The sequence below is a fragment of the Prunus persica genome, chromosome G8, assembly GCF_000346465.2.
Source record: "Prunus persica cultivar Lovell chromosome G8, Prunus_persica_NCBIv2, whole genome shotgun sequence".
Taxonomy (NCBI): domain Eukaryota; kingdom Viridiplantae; phylum Streptophyta; class Magnoliopsida; order Rosales; family Rosaceae; genus Prunus; species Prunus persica.
Window position 1 is genome coordinate 19746145 of NC_034016.1, and position 19382 is coordinate 19765526.

The following is a 19382-nucleotide window of genomic DNA, read 5'->3' on the forward strand; positions in this document are numbered from 1 at the left end:
ATATCAAAAACACTCCATGCATAATAAAACAAGAAATAATATTATAAGAAAAGAAAAATCAACGACGACCAACTTCTGAGATGGAAATGCAACACTATTCTAACTGAGGAGGCAAATACAATTTACTTCCTAAAATGCTAGTTTGGCTTAAAGTCGTCGTTCAACAAGAATATTTGCTTTTCTTGCAAAGTCTTTATGCCAAACTCATGATGCAAGCAAGGAAGCAAGAAGCATGATTTGGAACTATAGTCCGAAGAAAAGAAGCTTGATGGAGCCAAATTGACTCATCAAACACATTATGGAGCCAAATGCAGGCCATGACGACTTCTTTGAACGCATCAACTTACAAGGAAAGAACACCGGGGCAGCATTTTTCATACGGCCAGGCACCGGAGCTGAGACGCACTCCGGTGATTGTTGCTGCATCAACATTTATATAAACAGCAATGTTCAGGGAGCTAACAATTCGTTTCTGGATGGGAGTTGTGTGAAAATGAAGGATCCAGGAGTTCACTTGTTCTTTGGAGACGTGAAGTTGGGTAAGTCTTTTAGAAGAAACAAGATGAACAGAAGGAGAAGGAGAAAGAAAAAGGAAGGCCCATCTGCTTCGAAGCAGCAGCTAGGGTCTTGTCCCATTTTTTTATTTGTATTTTTCCCATTCATCTTGTTCCTTGCATTGTTATGCCCATGAAATTGGGATTTGTATGCCAACTTTTTTGTTCTTTTGACGACAAAACAAAACAACAGATTTCGCAGAGCAGAAAATATAACTATTTGTGAAGTGAAACTTATCCAAACATCACTTATCTACATATGTGAGTCTTATCTCTTCTCTTATAATAATATAAGAAAACTTTCGTAAACGTTAAGTAAAACTCATATGAGATCATTTGTCTATGTAAGTGAGATCATTTATTTATGTAAGTGGATCACTTGGCAAGATTTCAGCTCTAGAAAAGAAACTTGTGCTCTCTCTCTCTCCCTGGTCCAGATATTTAGATCCATGAAGACGATCACAAACCGTACACAAAGATCCCTTGTGTTGTGTGGTTAGACTCACAGAGATGTATAGTGGTTGCCCACTCTCTCATGCATATTAAAATTATGACGCCCAACCTCCAGCACAAAGTACACAGGAGCTTCCTTACATGCTGTGATGTAATTGCAGGCTTAACGCTAGCCTATGGCTGCTTGAATAAATAAATAATGGACCTCACCACCTACCTACATATACACTTGAGGACAAAGGAGAATAATTTTATTGTATGTATGAAGCACATTTTGTCACTTCAACCCAGCAGTCCTTTTCTTGTCTCTGGTGAGAAAAATTGTGCTCCACCACTAGTCCTTGTATCTTAGGCCAATAACAATTTAATTATGTGATTAATTTATAGTAGAAATGGAGAATCATGCTTATGGGTTATGATGGTATGATTAAAAGGATATCCCACCTTTAAAAAAGTAATTAATTAAGTAACAAGAAATAATTTTATAACCAATTAAATTCGAATCGAGCTCCGATTAAAATCCTATTTAATGACCAAACTAATTAGAAAAAGTTGTCCTCAATTATTTGTTGGTATCATTGTCATAATTGTGAATTCCTTTACCCTTTCGCAACTCCCAACAATTGTGCATCCCTAGACCAATGTCACCATGTTCATTGCTAAAAATGAAACACATAGGTATAATAAGCAAGAAAACAAAAAGTAACCACCTAACCACATTGCGTATGTGACTTTTCTTTAAAAAAAAACCATTCTAAAGCGGTTTTCATTTTGAGGGGAGAAAGTCAGTGTTCTTCCTTTCATATCTTTTTTTTTCTCCCTCCTTTTACTAACAAATGATTTTCCCTATTTGTCTTCGTTTTGTTATGATTTTCATCCAGCCATCACAAGAGGCTGTGTCTCAACGTCGGATCTCCACCTGTGTTTTGGCATCGGATTTCCACCACCATCCTTTTTGTGATTTCTTTATGTTTAAAATAAGTTGTAGAGACTCTTTGTGTAGTTTTCACATTTCCTTTTGTAAGAGCTTTTTACATCTCCTTTGTGAGAGTTTTATTTGTATTGTCATGGCTTGTTTTTTTTTTTTCAAGTTTTATCTCTTTTTTATTATTCTAAGTTTGCAATATTAGTTGAGGGATGTCTATGCCAAAGTTTCTTCGATCCTGCGTGATCATTAGTGGAGGCGCACCAGATTGTCTTGATTTTGATGTTAGATGGCTCCATTATTATAATGGTTCTTTTGTGGCTAGTTTATATTGACTTTTTGTAACTATTAACTAGTGTTTTTTTTGGCTAAATTATAAATGCAATCATAAAATATCTTTTATGATATATATATATATGTATAATATTTATAGAACCCTACTTGTGTTGAGCATCTAAAAATCATTAGAGTAAAGAAGGCAGTAAATAAAATAGATATTTTTAGGGCAAAGTGGAAATTTACCATGCATGAGCCTTTTCCTTGATTGGGCAGGGGCAGTGTAGGGATAGAGAGTAATGCCATGATTTGCTTAAGAAAATCCAATTAAGCTTCCTCATTAGATGGATCCTGCCCCTCCCAGTCACCAGTCACATGCAGATGCAGGAGAAAAAGGGTTGTTTGGGACAACCATGGTTGCATGATTCCACGCCTCGAGACAGCGCCATCTTCGCTACATCACTCTCTCTTCACTTGGAAGTCGAGTTTTGCAAACAATCTGATAGATTGTAAATTAAGAACTTGGATTGAAAGTACTTTTGTAAGACGCACTTGTACTCATCATAAGTGTTTTTTTTTTATAATTATTTTATTTTTACCAAATACTCGTAAGTGCTTTCTTTATAGACATTTTTACTAGAAAAAGGTCAAATATTTTATCAAAATGTTAAGTACTTTATGAAGAAACGTAATATATACTTCTTTATAAAGCACTTTTATGAGTCATAATGCGTTTTTAACCATTACAAAAGCTAACTAGATGAAATCACACGAAAATATACACTACCTAATTTCATTTTCCATCAAGAAATTGGTTGCTCTCTCTCTCTCTCTCTCTCTCTCTCTCTCTCTCTACATCAATAGGTATTGACAGGCACGTTTTATGTCATTTTCCTTATTGAAAATCAACTATGATTAGCAAATGAGATGATTGTTCAAAATTACTTTACTAATAAGATTAAAGTTGCTCCTGCAATTATGAATTTATGATGGGGCCTAAAATATCAAATTCGGAAACATTGATTTTTTCTAAAATTTTCTTATTCATCATCTCTCAAGAATGACAAGATTCCATGTATTCTTATTCTTAGTGTCATTTGTGGTTACCATCTTCGTATAAGTCTCCTCTTGCATACCCTAACATTTTGAGACTCACCTGTTCCACCCACTCACTGACCTCCACGTGTCCAAATTAACATTTCTCACTCAACCAAAAAAGAGTTTTATTTTAATAAAAAACAAGAGTTGGATTTGAAGGTGCCAAAAAAAGCGTGGGATTTTCAACTTCATGCAACGCAATTTGAGGGACGAGGAATGACATCACCTTCCTCAACGCGACACGTCTTTCCCATCATGCCACGCGGCGAAATCCTACCGGCTACCGACATGACACAACACCCGGCTTACGCTGCTAACGTGCGCCAGCTTTTCATATCTGGACTCTCCGACTTGCGAGCTCATAGTCATATTATATACTCTCATCTCTCTCTCTGCCTCAGCACAAAGTTGCATAAAATTCTCGATCTTTCTCGGCAAATCAAAACCTCTGTAAGTCTCTTTCTCTTAATTCACTAGTTGGCATTCCTTTCTTCGACTTTTATCTTTTTCATGTTTAAAAGTTTGTCAATTTTGTATCTTTAACTCCAAGACAACCTGTAACTGAATTTTTTTTTTAAATTTTAATTTTTTGTAATTTAACAGATGGAACCAACTCGGTCATTCCTCCTGATTCGTGGAATTCAAATCTGGGTTCTTCTAGATTTGGTCAATTTTAGTTAGTCCAGGTACATCTGTAGCTAAATATTTGTTCCTGAAATCTCTATTTCAGTTGGAGCTGTGAAAACAGAAAAAAAGAATCTTTCTTTTGTATTTGGGAGCTGAATATAAGCTCACATTTGTGTGTTCAGAAAAAGGGTCAGGGTTTTTGTTTTGGTATAGTCTTGTTGGTGTAAGTATTGGGGTGGAGGGTTCTGCATTTGGGTTTGTGTGTGAATTTGGTGATTGCTTGAGTTGATATGGGATTTGGGATTTGGGATTTGGGTTTTGTGTGTGAATTTGGTGATTGATTGAGGGGATTCGGGATTTCAATTTGAATGGGAATTCGATGCTTGCTTGATTGATTGGAGTTTGAATCCAATGAGACGCCGCTCTCCGACCAGTGTACCATCCGAGCAAATGGAGAAGGGGACAGGAAAGAGTCAGAATACAAGAATCTGTTTCTTGGCCTCATTATCTGTGTTCTTCTGGATGTTACTGTTGTACTTCCATTTTGTTGTGCTTGGAGGTAGTACCGTAGATCAATCTGTCAAATTACAGTTACAAGCCGGTCCTGTTTACACAGAATTGAAGCCTACCCGTGTAACTAGTGATCCTCAGAAAGAAAACCAAAACACTGAATCGAAACCTATCCATGTAACCAGTGATCATCAGATGGACAACCAAAACACTGTATCGGCACCTATCCGTCTAACCGATGATCATCAGGTGGACAACCAAAACACAGAATCAACCCCTACCGTTGTAGCCCCAGCTGCTCATCAAACGGAGTCCCCTGCAAAAGCCATCCAGATTCATGAAGCGGAGAAATATCCGTTCATGAAAGCATTGAGAACTGCTGAAAACAAGAATGATCCATGTGGTGGGAGATATATTTATGTGCATGACCTTCCCCCGAGGTTTAATGAGGATATGCTGAAGGAGTGTAGGAGTTTAAGCCTTTGGACAAACATGTGCAAGTTCACAACTAATGCAGGACTTGGTCCTCCACTTGAGAATGCTGAGGGGGTGTTCGGGGATACGGGTTGGTATGCCACGAATCAGTTTGCCGTGGACGTCATATTTAGCAATCGGATGAAGCAATATGAGTGCTTGACAAATGATTCATCTGTCGCAGCAGCTATATTTGTTCCCTTTTACGCCGGGTTTGACATTGCCCGGTACCTTTGGGGATTCAATACATCAAGGAGGGATGCGGCTTCTCTCGATCTGGTTGATTGGCTTATGAAGAGGCCAGAATGGGGCATTATGGGTGGCAAAGACCATTTTCTTGTTGCAGGAAGGATAACATGGGATTTTAGGAGACTGTCAGAGGAAGATTCAGATTGGGGTAACAAGCTTCTCTTTTTACCAGCTGCTAAGAATATGTCCATGCTTGTGGTCGAATCTAGCCCATGGAATGCTAATGATTTTGGTATTCCATATCCCACATACTTCCATCCAGCTAAAGATGCTGATGTTTTCATCTGGCAGGAGCGCATGAGAAGATTAAAGCGTGATTGGCTTTTCTCTTTTGCTGGTGCCCCACGTCCTGGCAATCCCAAGTCGATTAGGGGGCAGATCATTGATCAATGCAGGAATTCAAAGGTTGGCAAGCTGTTGGAATGTGATTTTGGGGAAAGCAAGTGTCATTCTCCAAGCAGTATAATGCAGATGTTTCAGAGCTCCCTTTTCTGCCTGCAACCACAGGGCGATTCGTACACACGGAGATCTGCTTTTGATTCAATGTTGGCTGGTTGCATACCTGTCTTCTTCCATCCTGGGTCCGCATACACACAATATACTTGGCATCTCCCAAAAGATTATACAAAGTATTCAGTGTTCATCCCAGAAAATGACATTCGTAAGAGGAACGTTAGCATTGAGGAAACGCTAAGAAGAATTCCTCCCGAGCAGGTGAAGAAAATGAGGGAGGAAGTTATTAAACTTATTCCAAGTCTGGTATATGCTGATCCCCGCTCTAAGTTGGGGGTTTTTAAAGATGCCTTTGATGTTTCTGTACAAGCAATTATTAACAAAGTTACAAAGTTGAGGATGGACATCCTTGAAGGTCGTACAGATGATAACTTTATTGAGGAAAACAGTTGGAAGTATGCTTTGTTGGAGGAGGGGCAACGTGAGGTAGGACCTCATGAATGGGATCCTTTCTTCTCGAAGCCAAAGGATGGCGAGGGAGATTCTGGTGGGACATCTGCTGAAGCTGCGAAAAATTCTTGGCATAATGAACAACGACAACATCAATCATCGGGCAGGTAACAGCACAGCAATAAGGAATCCAATCCACCAATGGCTAATGCATGAAGACAACAGATTAGCCTATGTGCCTTCCTGCATTGTGTTCGGGCAGGTATGGGCTCTTGCTGGTTCCTTGTCATGAACACTCATCACAGAACTCACCATCAAGATATCCAGAGACCCACATTCTTGTTCAAATCCAAAACATACAAATAGTTTCTGCTTCTAGTGCATTTTTCCTATACGATATTTATACTTTCTGCATTGTGTAATTTTTGGTAGTTATTCTTTGTCATGTAGTCTAGCCAAGCTTTCATGTTCTTATCATCTTACAGGAAATAAAAATGAGTAATTATTAGTCCTTTATGTTATCATACGAACTAAATTCAAGTATGATGTCGCCCACATAAAGTTCATTTTATCTGATACAGGAGAGCTGTGATACCATAAGCTTAATCTTCTGCACAAAATTTAGCAAATCTGTTATCTTTGCCAAAGTTGAGCTACTTTTTAGGATCACAGGTTTTACCAAATTGTGTATGACTTTCTTTACCCTTTCCATATATGATTCAATTGACTGTAAAGAAATTGAAAACAACTGTGAAAAGAGCTGAGCATGAAGAGATGTTTAACACAGGTTTTACCAAAGTTAAGCTGATACAAAGCTAAGGATGTTCAACATTGACAAACAACCAAACCCATCATCTCTTTCAGAATTTATATTTCTCTGTTCTATTCTATGCATGCAAACTCCATCTTCTCCAAGTCCCAAAAATTTCTTTGAGTTTTTGGTCCGAAGGGCAGCTTCTCCCTCTTACATGAAAAACAATGATAATTTTGTCTGGCTTTCTTAGGGCATTCCTCAGTTTGATGCAAGCCCCACAGCTCTAGCAGCAATTTTCTTATTAGGTTTCTGTCTTCCGTGTGTATATATTCAAAAACATTCCTTTTATGCGACTCATGCTCTCTCCCCGACAATTTTGCCGCTAAAATTGAGTTTGGGCCTTTTGATTGGGCCACTCTTAATTCGATTTTGATCCCAATTTAGATATAAACGGTAATTTAATTTCAATATGATAATCGAGTTAGTATCGTTTGAATGCAACGGTCCATTAGTATGATAGACAAACTACAAATTAGAGTTAATCACTCCAACTTAGTAAGTAATTTATTTTTATGTTCATCACATGCAACTCTTTGGAGATATTTAAAATATATAAAAAAATTGCTGAGAATATGTTCATATTGTAACACCCAAATATGGTCCTGAATGCGCTTCAGACACTTTCTCTAATACTGCGATTTGGTTTTTCAATCTTCCCTTCTATGTTTAATGTAAAGTAATTTGATACGTCAATCCTCATTGTAATTTCTTTTTTACTTAAAAAAGGGTCATAAGGAGTATTTTGTTTGTTTAATTTGATAATGGAAATCGTAAGAATTAAGAGAATATTTTCAGCATCACCATCTGTTATGTAATATTATCATTTTACTCTATAGTATAATTTTATAAATCCATTACATACCCATAAATTATATTATAACCAGTGAATTACTAACAAAATGTGACGTGATGGCGTCAAATTTTTTTCGTAAAAATAGGGTGGCAGTAATGCACAAGCTGCATGCGGCGGAGGGAGCCATGGAGAGCAAATCCACAGAGAGAGAGAGAGAGAGAGAGAGAGAGAGAGAGAGAGAGAGAGAGAGAGAGAGCGTGTGGATAAATGCAGAGCAGCACGAGATAGAGATCAGCATTTAATGATGCCAACATCTATGCTCTTTAGGTTAGTACAACAAAAAGCCAAGTGAAATTCAAACACCAAATTGAGAAACGAAGATTCATAGAATTTTTGTAAAAACATAACTGCCTTTGGTAGTAAATGAATTAAAGCTTAACCATAAATTCCCGTGAAAGCTTTAGCTCAAGCTCTTCAGCACTACCAAGGATCCTCGTGATGTAGAGCTCTTAAATTTCACGAGTTTTGTATTTCAACTCAGAGCTCTCTCTCTCAGCTCAGAGAGAAAATGCCTCCCAAACCCAAAACCCTGTTCTCAATTGATCTCATCTCCCCAACTCCTTCAAATACCCCAGACTTCTTCCTCCAAATCATGCACATTTGCAGCCTAAGCTCCATTGTTGTCATCTTAACTTTCTACCATGGATTTCAAAACCCATCTTTTCGTTTCCATTCTCTTCCTTTGCTCGGTTTGCCTTCATGCAAACACTCTCCAGACTTACATTGTTCAGCTCCACCCACAAGGTGTGACCAGCTCTTCTTTTGCTACTAAGCCTAGTTGGCATCTCTCATTTCTTCAACAAACCATGTCATCTGAAGAAGACGCTTCTTCTCGGCTTCTCTACTCTTACCATTCTGCCATGGAAGGCTTTGCTGCTCAGCTGTCTGAATCTGAGCTTGCGTCCTTGCAAATGCTGCCTGATGTCATTGCAATTAGGCCTGACCACCGCCTCCAAATCCACACAACTTATTCATACAAGTTCTTGGGGCTTAACACTGCTTCAAGTGATGGTGCTTGGCACAAGTCTGCATTTGGTCGAGGCACGATCATTGGGGTGCTTGATACAGGAGTTTGGCCCGAGAGTCCAAGCTTCAACGATCGTGGGATGCCACCAGTTCCCAGAAAGTGGAGAGGGATTTGCCAAGAAGGGCAAAACTTCAATTCTTCGAATTGTAACAAGAAACTCATTGGTGCCAGGTTCTTCACTGAAGGTCATCGCGTAGCTTCAGTGTCATCATACTCACCAGATGCTGGTCATGAGTATGTGTCACCGCGTGATTCCCATGGGCATGGAACACATACATCATCAACAGCTGGGGGTGCTTCTGTCGGAATGGCAAGTGTTTTTGGCAATGCAGCTGGTGTGGCTCGAGGAATGGCTCCCGGCGCACATGTAGCAGTGTACAAAGTCTGCTGGCTTAATGGATGTTATAGCTCTGATATCCTTGCTGCAATGGATGTTGCAATTAGAGATGGAGTAGACATTCTCTCCCTCTCTCTAGGTGGCTTCCCCATTCCACTTTTTGATGACAGCATTGCAATTGGCAGTTTTCGTGCAGTGGAGCATGGAATTTCAGTTGTATGTGCAGCAGGCAACGGTGGTCCAATTCAAAGCTCAGTTGCCAACGAAGCTCCTTGGATTGCTACCATTGGTGCCAGCACACTAGACCGAAGATTTCCCGGCATAGTTCAAATGGGGAATGGAAAATACCTCTATGGAGAATCCATGTACCCAGGAAACCATCTTATGAGAGCTGGGAAAGCGCTTGAACTGGTTTATGTGACCGGTGAGAATAGTGGAAGTGAATATTGCTTCAGAGGGTCTCTCCCAAGAGCAATAGTCCGCGGCAAAATAGTGGTTTGTGACCGAGGTGTCAATGGAAGGGCGGAGAAAGGTGAAGTGGTGAAGGAAGCTGGAGGAGCTGCAATGATTTTGGCAAATACAGAGATAAACCTAGAGGAGAACTCTGTTGATGTCCACCTCTTGCCTGCAACTCTGATTGGCTTCAAAGAGTCAGTTCACTTGAAGGCTTACATAAACTCAACAAGGAGACCAACAGCTAGAATTGTATTTGGAGGCACAGTTATAGGAAAATCCAGGGCACCAGCAGTAGCTCAGTTCTCAGCTAGAGGACCGAGTTATTCTAACCCTTCAATCCTCAAACCAGATGTGATTGCTCCAGGGGTCAACATCATTGCTGCTTGGCCTCAAAACTTAGGTCCCACTGGCCTTCCAGAAGATTCTAGGAGAGTAAATTTCACTATCATGTCGGGGACTTCAATGGCCTGTCCTCATGCCAGTGGAATTGCTGCTCTTCTACGCTCAGCTCATCCCAAATGGAGCCCTGCGGCAATTAAATCTGCTGTTATGACAACTGCTGAGGTAACTGATCGTTCAGGAAAACCGATAATGGATGGAGACAAACCAGCCGGAGTTTTTGCAATTGGTGCTGGACATGTAAACCCTGAAAGAGCCATTGACCCGGGGTTGATTTATGACATCAGGCCAGAGGAGTATGTCACTCATTTATGCAGTCTTGGATACACAAAATCAGAAATTCTAACTATCACTCACAGGAACGTTAGCTGCCGTGAAATCCTGCAGATGAACAGGGGTTTCAACCTCAATTACCCCTCCATTTCAGTAACTTTCAAACATGGCATGAGAAGTAAAATGATCAAACGACGAGTAACAAATGTGGGAAGTCCTAATTCCATTTACTCGCTGGAACTAATGGCGCCTAAGGAAGTTAAAGTAAAAGTTAAGCCTCAAAGGTTAATATTCACAGACATCAATCAGAGTTTGAGTTACAGGGTATGGTTTATATCAAGGAAGAGAGCAGGAACAGCAAAAATGAGCTTTGCACAAGGGCAGTTGACATGGGTCAATTCTAAGAATAGCTTGAACAGGGTTAAAAGCCCGTTCTCGGTGACTTGGAAGTAACGGGGCTGATTGCAATCATGGCACCAGAGTGGTCATGGTAGCTCTACTCTAGAAATCAAAAAATCCATTGTTATTGACTCATTGGATTCACATTTATGAGATTTAAGGTTGAATATTTATCCTGGCTTTGTGGGGTATAAAACTCGAGACACAAGCTATGCCCTTTTATCATCTGATAAAGGCAGAGGCTATTATTGTATTAACTACTAGTCTTCTATCCTGCTTGGAGTCTTTGGACTATGAACTTTTTCTACTTAAAATGTTTCTGCAGTGATAAAGATTCATGTTACCCTCCTTTTAGTCAAATGAATTTACATTTATAAATCTCATTATCTAGTATACTGATCCTGTTTTCTATCACCTATGTCCTCAATTGAGCAGAACATGTTAAGAAATTTCCAATACAATATGAAATCCGAGGCAGATATAGATACAAACTTACAAGGTTATCAATGCCTTAACAAGTCTGCACCTTCATAGACTGAATTGTTTAATCTGTCACCATCGTATCATTTCTTCAAATCACAACAGAGTAATTAAAAGAAATAAGGCTTTGAAACACAATCTTTCTCACCTCTATAACTCAAAATACATAATACTGACATAAATCTCAATAAGAACAGAAAAATTGGTTGAATCAGAAGGGACCACGCTGTACTTGCATTAAACTACATGTGTGGACTAATAAGATTCCCGAGTTTCATTTGACTTTGAAGAAAGCCAACATGGAGGAGATGACAGGGAGGAGAAAGACAACAGATAAGGATATACATTGCCTCATTTTTTGATGAATTGCAAGCCATTATCATTAGCATAGCGTTCCATGAATCTCATGAATCTGTCCCAATCTCTCGGAGTCCGCATCGTATACTTTGCTTCAATTCCTGCAGGCTTTCCATTGACAAATTTGGCATTGACATCAACTGATTGAAGAACACCTTCTTCATCAATCATGTAAAATCCAGTGATGTCACCAAATTCACCAGAGGAGTCAAAAACAGAAGGTTGCTCAAACTTGAATATAGCCACGCCATTTGTACCATCTTTTGATTTAGTTAGCCTCACATCTGGTATTGTCTGTTCATCAGTTCCTTGGATAAACTGAATTTTTGGTTTGACCATCATTGTAATAGATCTAGATGCTTGAGTACACCGTCTTATTGGCGCCCATTGGGGACGAGACACGTGCAAAGATTGACCATTGAACGTGGACTTTGCACTTCTATGGACAGTCCAAGATAACAAGCCTACACAATCAGAACACATATCATCTATGCTAGTATTATGGCTATGTTTCAGAATCCATGTCTCAGTTTTAACTTTTATCAATAATTCTCTCTCATTAAGTACATGAGGAGCCCTAATGGTCTCTAAGGTTTGGGAAAGGTGGAGATGACACACCTGAATTCAAATGTTGAGCTTTGATATAGAAAACACAGAACTGAGTATGTATTTAGTAATTTCGTTTGAACTGAATGGTTTAGCAATATAAATTTGGTTTATGAAAACATACAAAAAAAGGTAGCAAGATAAACCCAATAACGCTTTTAGTGTGTCAATTGATAAGAATCATAAAAAATTGATATCCAATTGACCCTTATTATACATTCCTACACTAGCAAGCTCATCAACTTAGAAACTTCCAAAACTGACACAAAGTTTGAAACTTTAAACAAACCCATGAAACCATTTCACCCCATTTGTCCCTTCATCTATAATTTCCCAGAAACCTTAATGCACTAAGTCAAATTATGACCAAAAAAATCAAACCATTCACCACAGTAAAGTGTATTGCTTGAAATTAAACAACACCACATGCAGAAAAGAAGCCACAAAGAGTACCAGAATGAAGGCGTGGTTGCTGCAGACAGTGTGAGACTGGAGAGGAGAATGCAAGTGACTGCAGGGTTGCCATTGCACAGGCACAGAAAGAGAGACACAGAGAGAAAGAGAAGAAGATATACTAAAGACTCGAAGAGTGTTAAAAAGGAAAGTATAATTGTGGTTTGGGGATAGAGTGGTGTGTAACAAGGACAGCCATTCACTCTCAGTACGTTCTCAGCTTTTCAAAGGATTGGTGGATGGATATACTGAAGAGAGAGAGAGAGAGAGATTGGCACTTGCAACTTGCTACTTGCTACATTCTGGTGTGTTGTTGTGACTCTGCATCATGGCCCATGAATACCGGGCAAATTTCTACAACCCGACACGTGGCATCTTCTGCTTCTTTGGGTCTAAGTCCAATAATTGTCTGGCACCAGTTGAGCCATGCTGGGTTGGGTCACAACCAAACAGCCCAATATTACAAGTTCTATACAGTTTAGCTCAATTTCTTGGGCTCTTTGTTTTTGGATTTTTGCATGTAAAATTGTCAATGCATGGTCTTTGGTTGGTTTTGACTTTTGAGAATAATGTGTGTGTTCTCCCTTTTTTTTTTTTTTTTTTAAATTTATATTATATTTTTAATTTTTACAAATGATCGTTTAAACCACTTTAAATTAATCTCATTTATATGAAGGGGATCAAAATTGAGATATAAAGGAGTGGACTCACTGTTCTGACCAATATGTCTAACCCACATATGCACACTAGAAATCAACAATAAAGTGAATTCCTATGTTTAGCCACATCATTAGAGTCTCAAAATTAAGCATTGTTTTGATATGATTAGCTTAATGATTGAAATCAATCTAATTATTGTTGTATTTAATATGATTTTGGATAAATTCGATATGATCCTATGATATCAGCATCTGCCAAATCATTTACAAGCCATGCCTACTTGTTAGAGATTTATTTGATGTTTGATAGCCTAATCATCCTAGTGTGTCGTCTACGGCTCTAATTTCCACTCTCCCACGACTTTTCCATAATTTTTTACAATAAGAAAACAAAGAGAACTGAAAATGAAACCATATCTCTATACATATTTTTTGAGTTTTCAACATGTAAAATGGAGTGAAATTTTGGGAATTATATATGCAATAACGTGAATTAATAAACACGTTTAATATATATTAGTTTTGACTGAATTATAAATTAATTCCAAAATTTCTAAAAATAAAAATAAAAACATATTATTTACGTTAAATTTAAAAAAAGAAAAAAAGGGAAAAAAAAAAGAGAGAGAGTAGATAATTACATATGTTCATGAGCACATAGACTATTCCAAGTCAGAGGCCGACAAGAGAGAGCTTCTTGGTTGGTAATAAAAGGTGATGCTGCAATCCAATCCAACTGTTGAAAATTGAATGAAAAGAACAATTTAGTTTGTTAATCATGTGACCATGAATCGTGACTAGGGTTCTCTCTTACTCCGACTCTTCCTCAACTCGAGCCACTTTCCCTTCTGATAAGTCAAAGTCAGATGGCCCCAAACATTACCGCGTAACACATTGATTTCGGCGGTTGCTTTTTGGCAGATGAAATCAAGGGAGTGGTCATTTTGAACCATGGCGGCATTGGCTCGTCATAGCATTGTTAGACTCAATCGCTTTACGCGTTGGGATTAATTTTGTACTTACTCTAATCATCGATGCATTGTGAATAATTAGAATCAGATAAAAGATGTATGCGACTGATCGTAACATTCTTTTAGACAATCAAATACAAAATGCAGGTCGTACAACTTTTATGAACATTTAGGTGGGTTATAAAGGAGTACTAGTGTGCCACATTTCCATGTAAACATGTCACAACGCCAAAATTGAAAACTTCCATTGCTACTACCGTCCTATGGCCATCTTGTAAAATGTTGTGCAGTGGAGAAGGTGCCACGCATAGGTAGAAGTATTGGAGCACTTATTATAACCTTGATTTTGGGATACAATGGAGGGCTATAGCCGTACGGATAATGAGACCCACATTACTGTATTGTCGTATAATATTAATGCTGCCGTACACTTAATTAGCTCCTCATTATAGTGGTATTTTTCTTTCTAATTATAAAGGAGGTTGCAAATTCACTAAGAAGGGGAAAAAAAAAACAAGTACCCAAAGAAGAGAGGAAAAGGTTTTGTGGTTAGATTTGTCACCCAACTTATGATCATGTAGAGCATTACTTCCTACTCAAGAGAGACACCAGTGTTCTACTATGATGAACACCATTTTATATATATATTTGGTCAAACTTGCAGCTACTTATGAGAAATCCAAACAATCAACAGAACCATGATTAAAAGGTCCCAAACTAGAAAAACAAATGAAATGTTGAGAGTTTAACAAATATATATGTATAATAACAAGGGTTGTAGTTCAAGTGATTAAGAACATTTAATCATGTATCTGAGATTCTAAGTTTAATTCTCCGCTCTCCCAATATCACTTATAATATATATATATATATATGATCCACAGTTACGTTAAATTTATGATCCACACACAATGGATTATGTTAAAAAGAAAAGAAAAGTGGGTAAAATATAATTAATATTAGTAGCAAAAAGATGATGACGCAAGGGATGAAGCCAACAAACAGAGGGGGCATGTTGAAGATGTTTCTACGTTGACCCGGCGGCTAAGAGACGTTGCCTTATTTCTCCCGCAATATTGGACTGCACACAGACCCCCTATAGGCTATAGCTATAAATATATACACACAAATACACACAAACAAATCAGACTTCAACAATCAAACAACAACGAAACAATCCAATTCCACCAAACTTTCCCCTTTTTCTCTCTCTTTCTCCCTCTCTCTCGTATCTGTTTATATTAATATACTTTTGCTGCTCAGTCCAAATCGTACGTAGAAGAAGAAGAAGTCTAGAGCTGATAGAGAATATGGCCATAGACGAAGGAGGCCTAGCCAGACGGCTGTGGTTCAAGTTCAGAGACGACTCTGTTTTCTCTCTCTACACTCCCTTCTTCGTTGGCTTAGCCTCTGCTACTCTGCACTCTGAAACTACCTTTCGCCATTTCATCTCTCAGGACCTCCATTTTCTCAAAGCCTTCGTTCTCGCGTATGTTATAAGCATATAAATACACCCATATTGGTCATTTTGATAGAGACACCCAAGCTGAGTAATGGGTTTTGTTTATTTTTCTCAGATATGAATTGGCGGAAGATTGTGCTGATGATGAGGACGACAAGAATGGTTTACGCGATTTGAGAAAACGTGCCGTCGGCAGGCTTCAAATGCACGACACATTTGTCCGAGTAAGTCAATAGATTCTCGTCTCTTTCTCTCTCTGTTGACTTTCCTCCCCTGTTTTCTTGTTTGTTTACAATGTATATATGTTTGCTTGGCACAGAGCTAGTTTTCTTAGATTCTGTTCGGCTGCCGAGAAAACTTGCACATAAATTAAGGGAAAATTTTGAATTGTTTTGTTATAGTTTCTTTGCCAGAAATGCAACCGTATATTAAGATTAAGACTCTGTTTTGTTTCCGTAATTAGTGGACAATTAGTCTATTCAGGCTGAGCTCATCATATCAGTTTTTATTTCTTTGCATTTTTCCTTTTAAAAACTTTTCACATGGATTGCTTAATGTTGTTGTTCTGCAATAATAGCTGCATGAATCATGGTGTTCATCATTATATATTATCACCATAATCATGGTCACTAATAATACTTTTGCCTTATAATTAATCATCATTTTCATCACCAGATATTCATCAATTATAATATTTCCCATAACTGTTCACAATAATTTGAATTGTTTATTGTAATCTCTGCTACTTTTAGCTCCATTTTTGTGTTCATAATTCATGTTAGTTAGTTCTGGTTTCAGTACATGTAGTTTGAATGAAATGAACATATTATGCAGGAATGGGGTTTTGAATTCCCAAATGAGGACATTTCTAAAGACATTGCAACAACCAAATACACAGATTTCTTGCTTGCAACAGCATCAGGGAAAATTGAAGGAGAAAGATCGGTTCTGGACAAAATCGCAACCCCTTTCGAAAAGACCAAGGTTGCTGCATATACACTTGCTGCTCTGGCTCCTTGTATGAGACTCTATGCCTTCATCAGTACTGAGATCCAAGGCATTATAAATCCTGATCAAGATAGCACTCACATTTACAAAAGCTGGATAGAAAATTATTCGTCTCAAGTTTTCGAGGTCTTTCTGATTATAAATCAAAGTGTTTTTTGATACTCTTTGTTTTAAAAAGTTTTTAATGACCAAACAAGAGTATTTATTTCAGGAAATAGCCCTGCAAAATGAAGACATGCTAGATAAACTTAGTGTTTCTTTGACTGGTGAGGAGCTTGAGATTATAGAGAAGCTCTATCATCAAGCTATGAAGCTTCAAGTAGATTTTATTGCTGCTCAACCAATTTCTGATCAGCAATCTGTAGTTCCTTTGTCTCGGGTGCATGACTTTAGCAAACGCCATCTTACGATACTTTGTGACTTTGATTTGGCATGCACTGCTTTTGATTCTGCTGCCATATTGGCTGAGATTGCGATCATAACAGCACCAAAGGCTGATATGGATGGATCTGATCAAACCCAACTTGCTCGGATGCCATCAGCAGACTTAAGGAGCACATGGGATGTTCTTTCAACCCAATACACTGAACAATTTGAACAATGTGTAGAAAGCATTGTGGCCAGTGAGAGAGGTTTGATCAAAACTAATTATTAAGACTTGATTTTGGTTGATGCTTAGCATGAAATTAAACGTTATGTTCCTAAAATCTTGCAGTGGAAGAATTCGATTATGAACGTCTGTGTAGCGCGCTTGAACAACTTGCGGAGTTTGAGAGAAAGGCAAATGAAAGGGTGGTTCAGTCAGGAGTGTTGAAGGGTTTAAATGCGGAGGATATAAAAAGGGCTGGACAGAGCCTCATTCTGCAAGATGGTTGCAGAAGCTTCTTTCAGAAGATTGTGAAAAATAAAAATCTGAAAACTGATGTTCATGTGCTTTCATACTGCTGGTGTAATGACCTCATTGTATCAGCTTTCTCTTCAGGTATGCTATTTCGAAATGCCTTGTACACATTTTTTTTAAAAGTGATATATTCAATTGATATCTAATTTCAATTGTGCAGGAGATTTGAATGTCTTGAATGTACATTCAAATGAGTTGGTTTATCAAGAATCTGTCACAACTGGTGAAATTGTAAAGAAGATGGAGTCTCCCATGGAAAAGCTTCAAGTCTTCAACGACGTCCTAATCGACCGCAGGGGCGAAGGCAATAAACACTTGACAGTTTACATTGGAGGCTCAGTGGGTGACTTGCTTTGCCTGCTTGAAGCAGATATAGGCATTGTAGTTGGTTCAAGTTCAAGCCTAAGGAGACTAGGTGATCATTTTGGTGTTTCCTTTGTCCCATTGTTCTCTGGCTTGGTGAAGAGGCAGAAAGAACTTGCTGATCAAGATTGTGCCTCTAATTGGTGGAAACCATTGTCTGGTGTTCTTTATACGGTGTCTAGTTGGGCTGAAATACAGGCATTCATTTTGGGTACATAGAAGCCACCTCTCTTGCTCTCTCTCTCTCTCTCTCTCTCTCTCTCTCTCTCTCTTATCTTTTCTCAAAGAGAAACAACATAGTATTAGTAGTAGGCTATACATATAGAAAGTTGGTGGCTGTATTTTCAATTGAGTGCCGCGGGCCAGCCCCTCTTTTTCTTTTAGGGACTGCCCCAGAAAAAAAGAAAGAAAAGGCTATCCCTTTATTTACCTACTTATTTGTGTTCAACTTCAGCTTTCTTTAGATTATTATATCCTGCAGGTTCAAGCAAGTTGGTGTTGAGAAAGATTTCAATGGCAACTTTCTGGCAGGAGAGACAAAGAGAAGAAGATGTAATATAAATTTGTTTGTCTGTGAAATTTGTACATCAAACACATATTATTCTTTATTTTTTACACCTTTCATTTGCTTCTGATGATATATTGGATTGGAGAAGCAATTTTGGAAGTATATATGATATAAACTTGGCTACTGTTTGCCACATGGCATATGTAGGTGTTGAATAAAAAATTTCAGATTGGGTAATGGGTTGCCAAAGGAGCTTGTCATGGGTTTTAATTGGGCTTAACCAATAGAAGTTGTTTGAACCAAAAAAATAAAATAAAATAACCAATTGAAGTTTCTAATTAGCTAAGTTAGCCATTAGTCTTTATTTTTTGCCAACTAATTTGGCATTAGGCTGGGTAACCTCAAAGTACTGGAAACCAATTTGTAAGGTGGGTGCTGCTTCACATCATGAGTTTCTAAGAAAGGTACATGGATGGATGGTGGTCATTATCGTAAGTTCATAACCCATTTAACTTTATCCATTCAATGTTTGAGAGTCGTTTTATAGTGATGGACTTTTAAGACCCATGACGTCTTATTTTTTAACCGTTGAATCAAATTAACCAATATAATCCAACTACTAATCAATTTGATCAAATGGTTATTATAGAATTCTACCAACATTTGATGCAAAGTGATAGGCTGCCCTTGAAGCCCCACTAACTTGGATCTTTTCCCCTTTTTCTAGTTGTCCATAAGTTATTCAAATGTCCTATAAGATAAGCTGTATCTATTTTCTGTCATTGCTGTTTCAGACACACAAAGTGGGAAACCAGAGGCTCATAGTTGTAAAATTTTCCTCATCTGTCAACATTTTTGGTTCTGCATAAAAAAAATGTTAGTAGCGGTTGGGTTAGATATTCTTTAGCTAGCTATCCAATCTTTTATTAATTAAAGCCATGAAAATGTCAACAAATTTTAATTAGCCCAACAAATAGGAAGAGTTCA

At 38.2% G+C, this 19382-nt stretch overlaps 5 protein-coding genes across 5 annotated transcripts; 4 read left to right on the forward strand and 1 right to left on the reverse strand.

The window, feature by feature from the left end:
- On the forward strand, window positions 22-870 carry LOC18767553. Its single transcript, XM_007200097.2, has one exon. The coding sequence runs from the start codon at window positions 299-301 to the stop codon at window positions 689-691; it is 393 nt and encodes a 130-aa protein (XP_007200159.1). The 5' UTR covers window positions 22-298; the 3' UTR covers window positions 692-870.
- Window positions 3646-6590, forward strand: LOC18768431 (xyloglucan galactosyltransferase MUR3). Its single transcript, XM_007199691.2, has 2 exons — window positions 3646-3756; window positions 3910-6590. Exon 2 carries the CDS (start codon window positions 4345-4347, stop codon window positions 6238-6240), a length of 1896 nt encoding a protein of 631 aa, XP_007199753.1. The 5' UTR covers window positions 3646-3756; window positions 3910-4344; the 3' UTR covers window positions 6241-6590.
- LOC18766706 (subtilisin-like protease SBT1.2) lies at window positions 7758-11270 on the forward strand. Its single transcript, XM_007201739.2, has one exon. The coding sequence runs from the start codon at window positions 8378-8380 to the stop codon at window positions 10679-10681; it is 2304 nt and encodes a 767-aa protein (XP_007201801.1). The 5' UTR covers window positions 7758-8377; the 3' UTR covers window positions 10682-11270.
- LOC18766859 (photosystem II reaction center PSB28 protein, chloroplastic) lies at window positions 11161-12810 on the reverse strand. Its single transcript, XM_007201327.2, has 2 exons — window positions 12524-12810; window positions 11161-11928 (listed from the first exon to the last, which is right to left on the reverse strand). The coding sequence occupies exons 1-2, from the start codon at window positions 12594-12596 to the stop codon at window positions 11459-11461; spliced, it is 543 nt and encodes a 180-aa protein (XP_007201389.1). The 5' UTR covers window positions 12597-12810; the 3' UTR covers window positions 11161-11458.
- On the forward strand, window positions 15019-18644 carry LOC18767389 (bifunctional TH2 protein, mitochondrial). The gene is made up of 6 exons (XM_020569530.1): window positions 15019-15642; window positions 15731-15839; window positions 16450-16749; window positions 16835-17255; window positions 17339-17605; window positions 17685-18644. Exons 1-6 carry the CDS (start codon window positions 15464-15466, stop codon window positions 18104-18106), a joined length of 1698 nt encoding a protein of 565 aa, XP_020425119.1. The 5' UTR covers window positions 15019-15463; the 3' UTR covers window positions 18107-18644.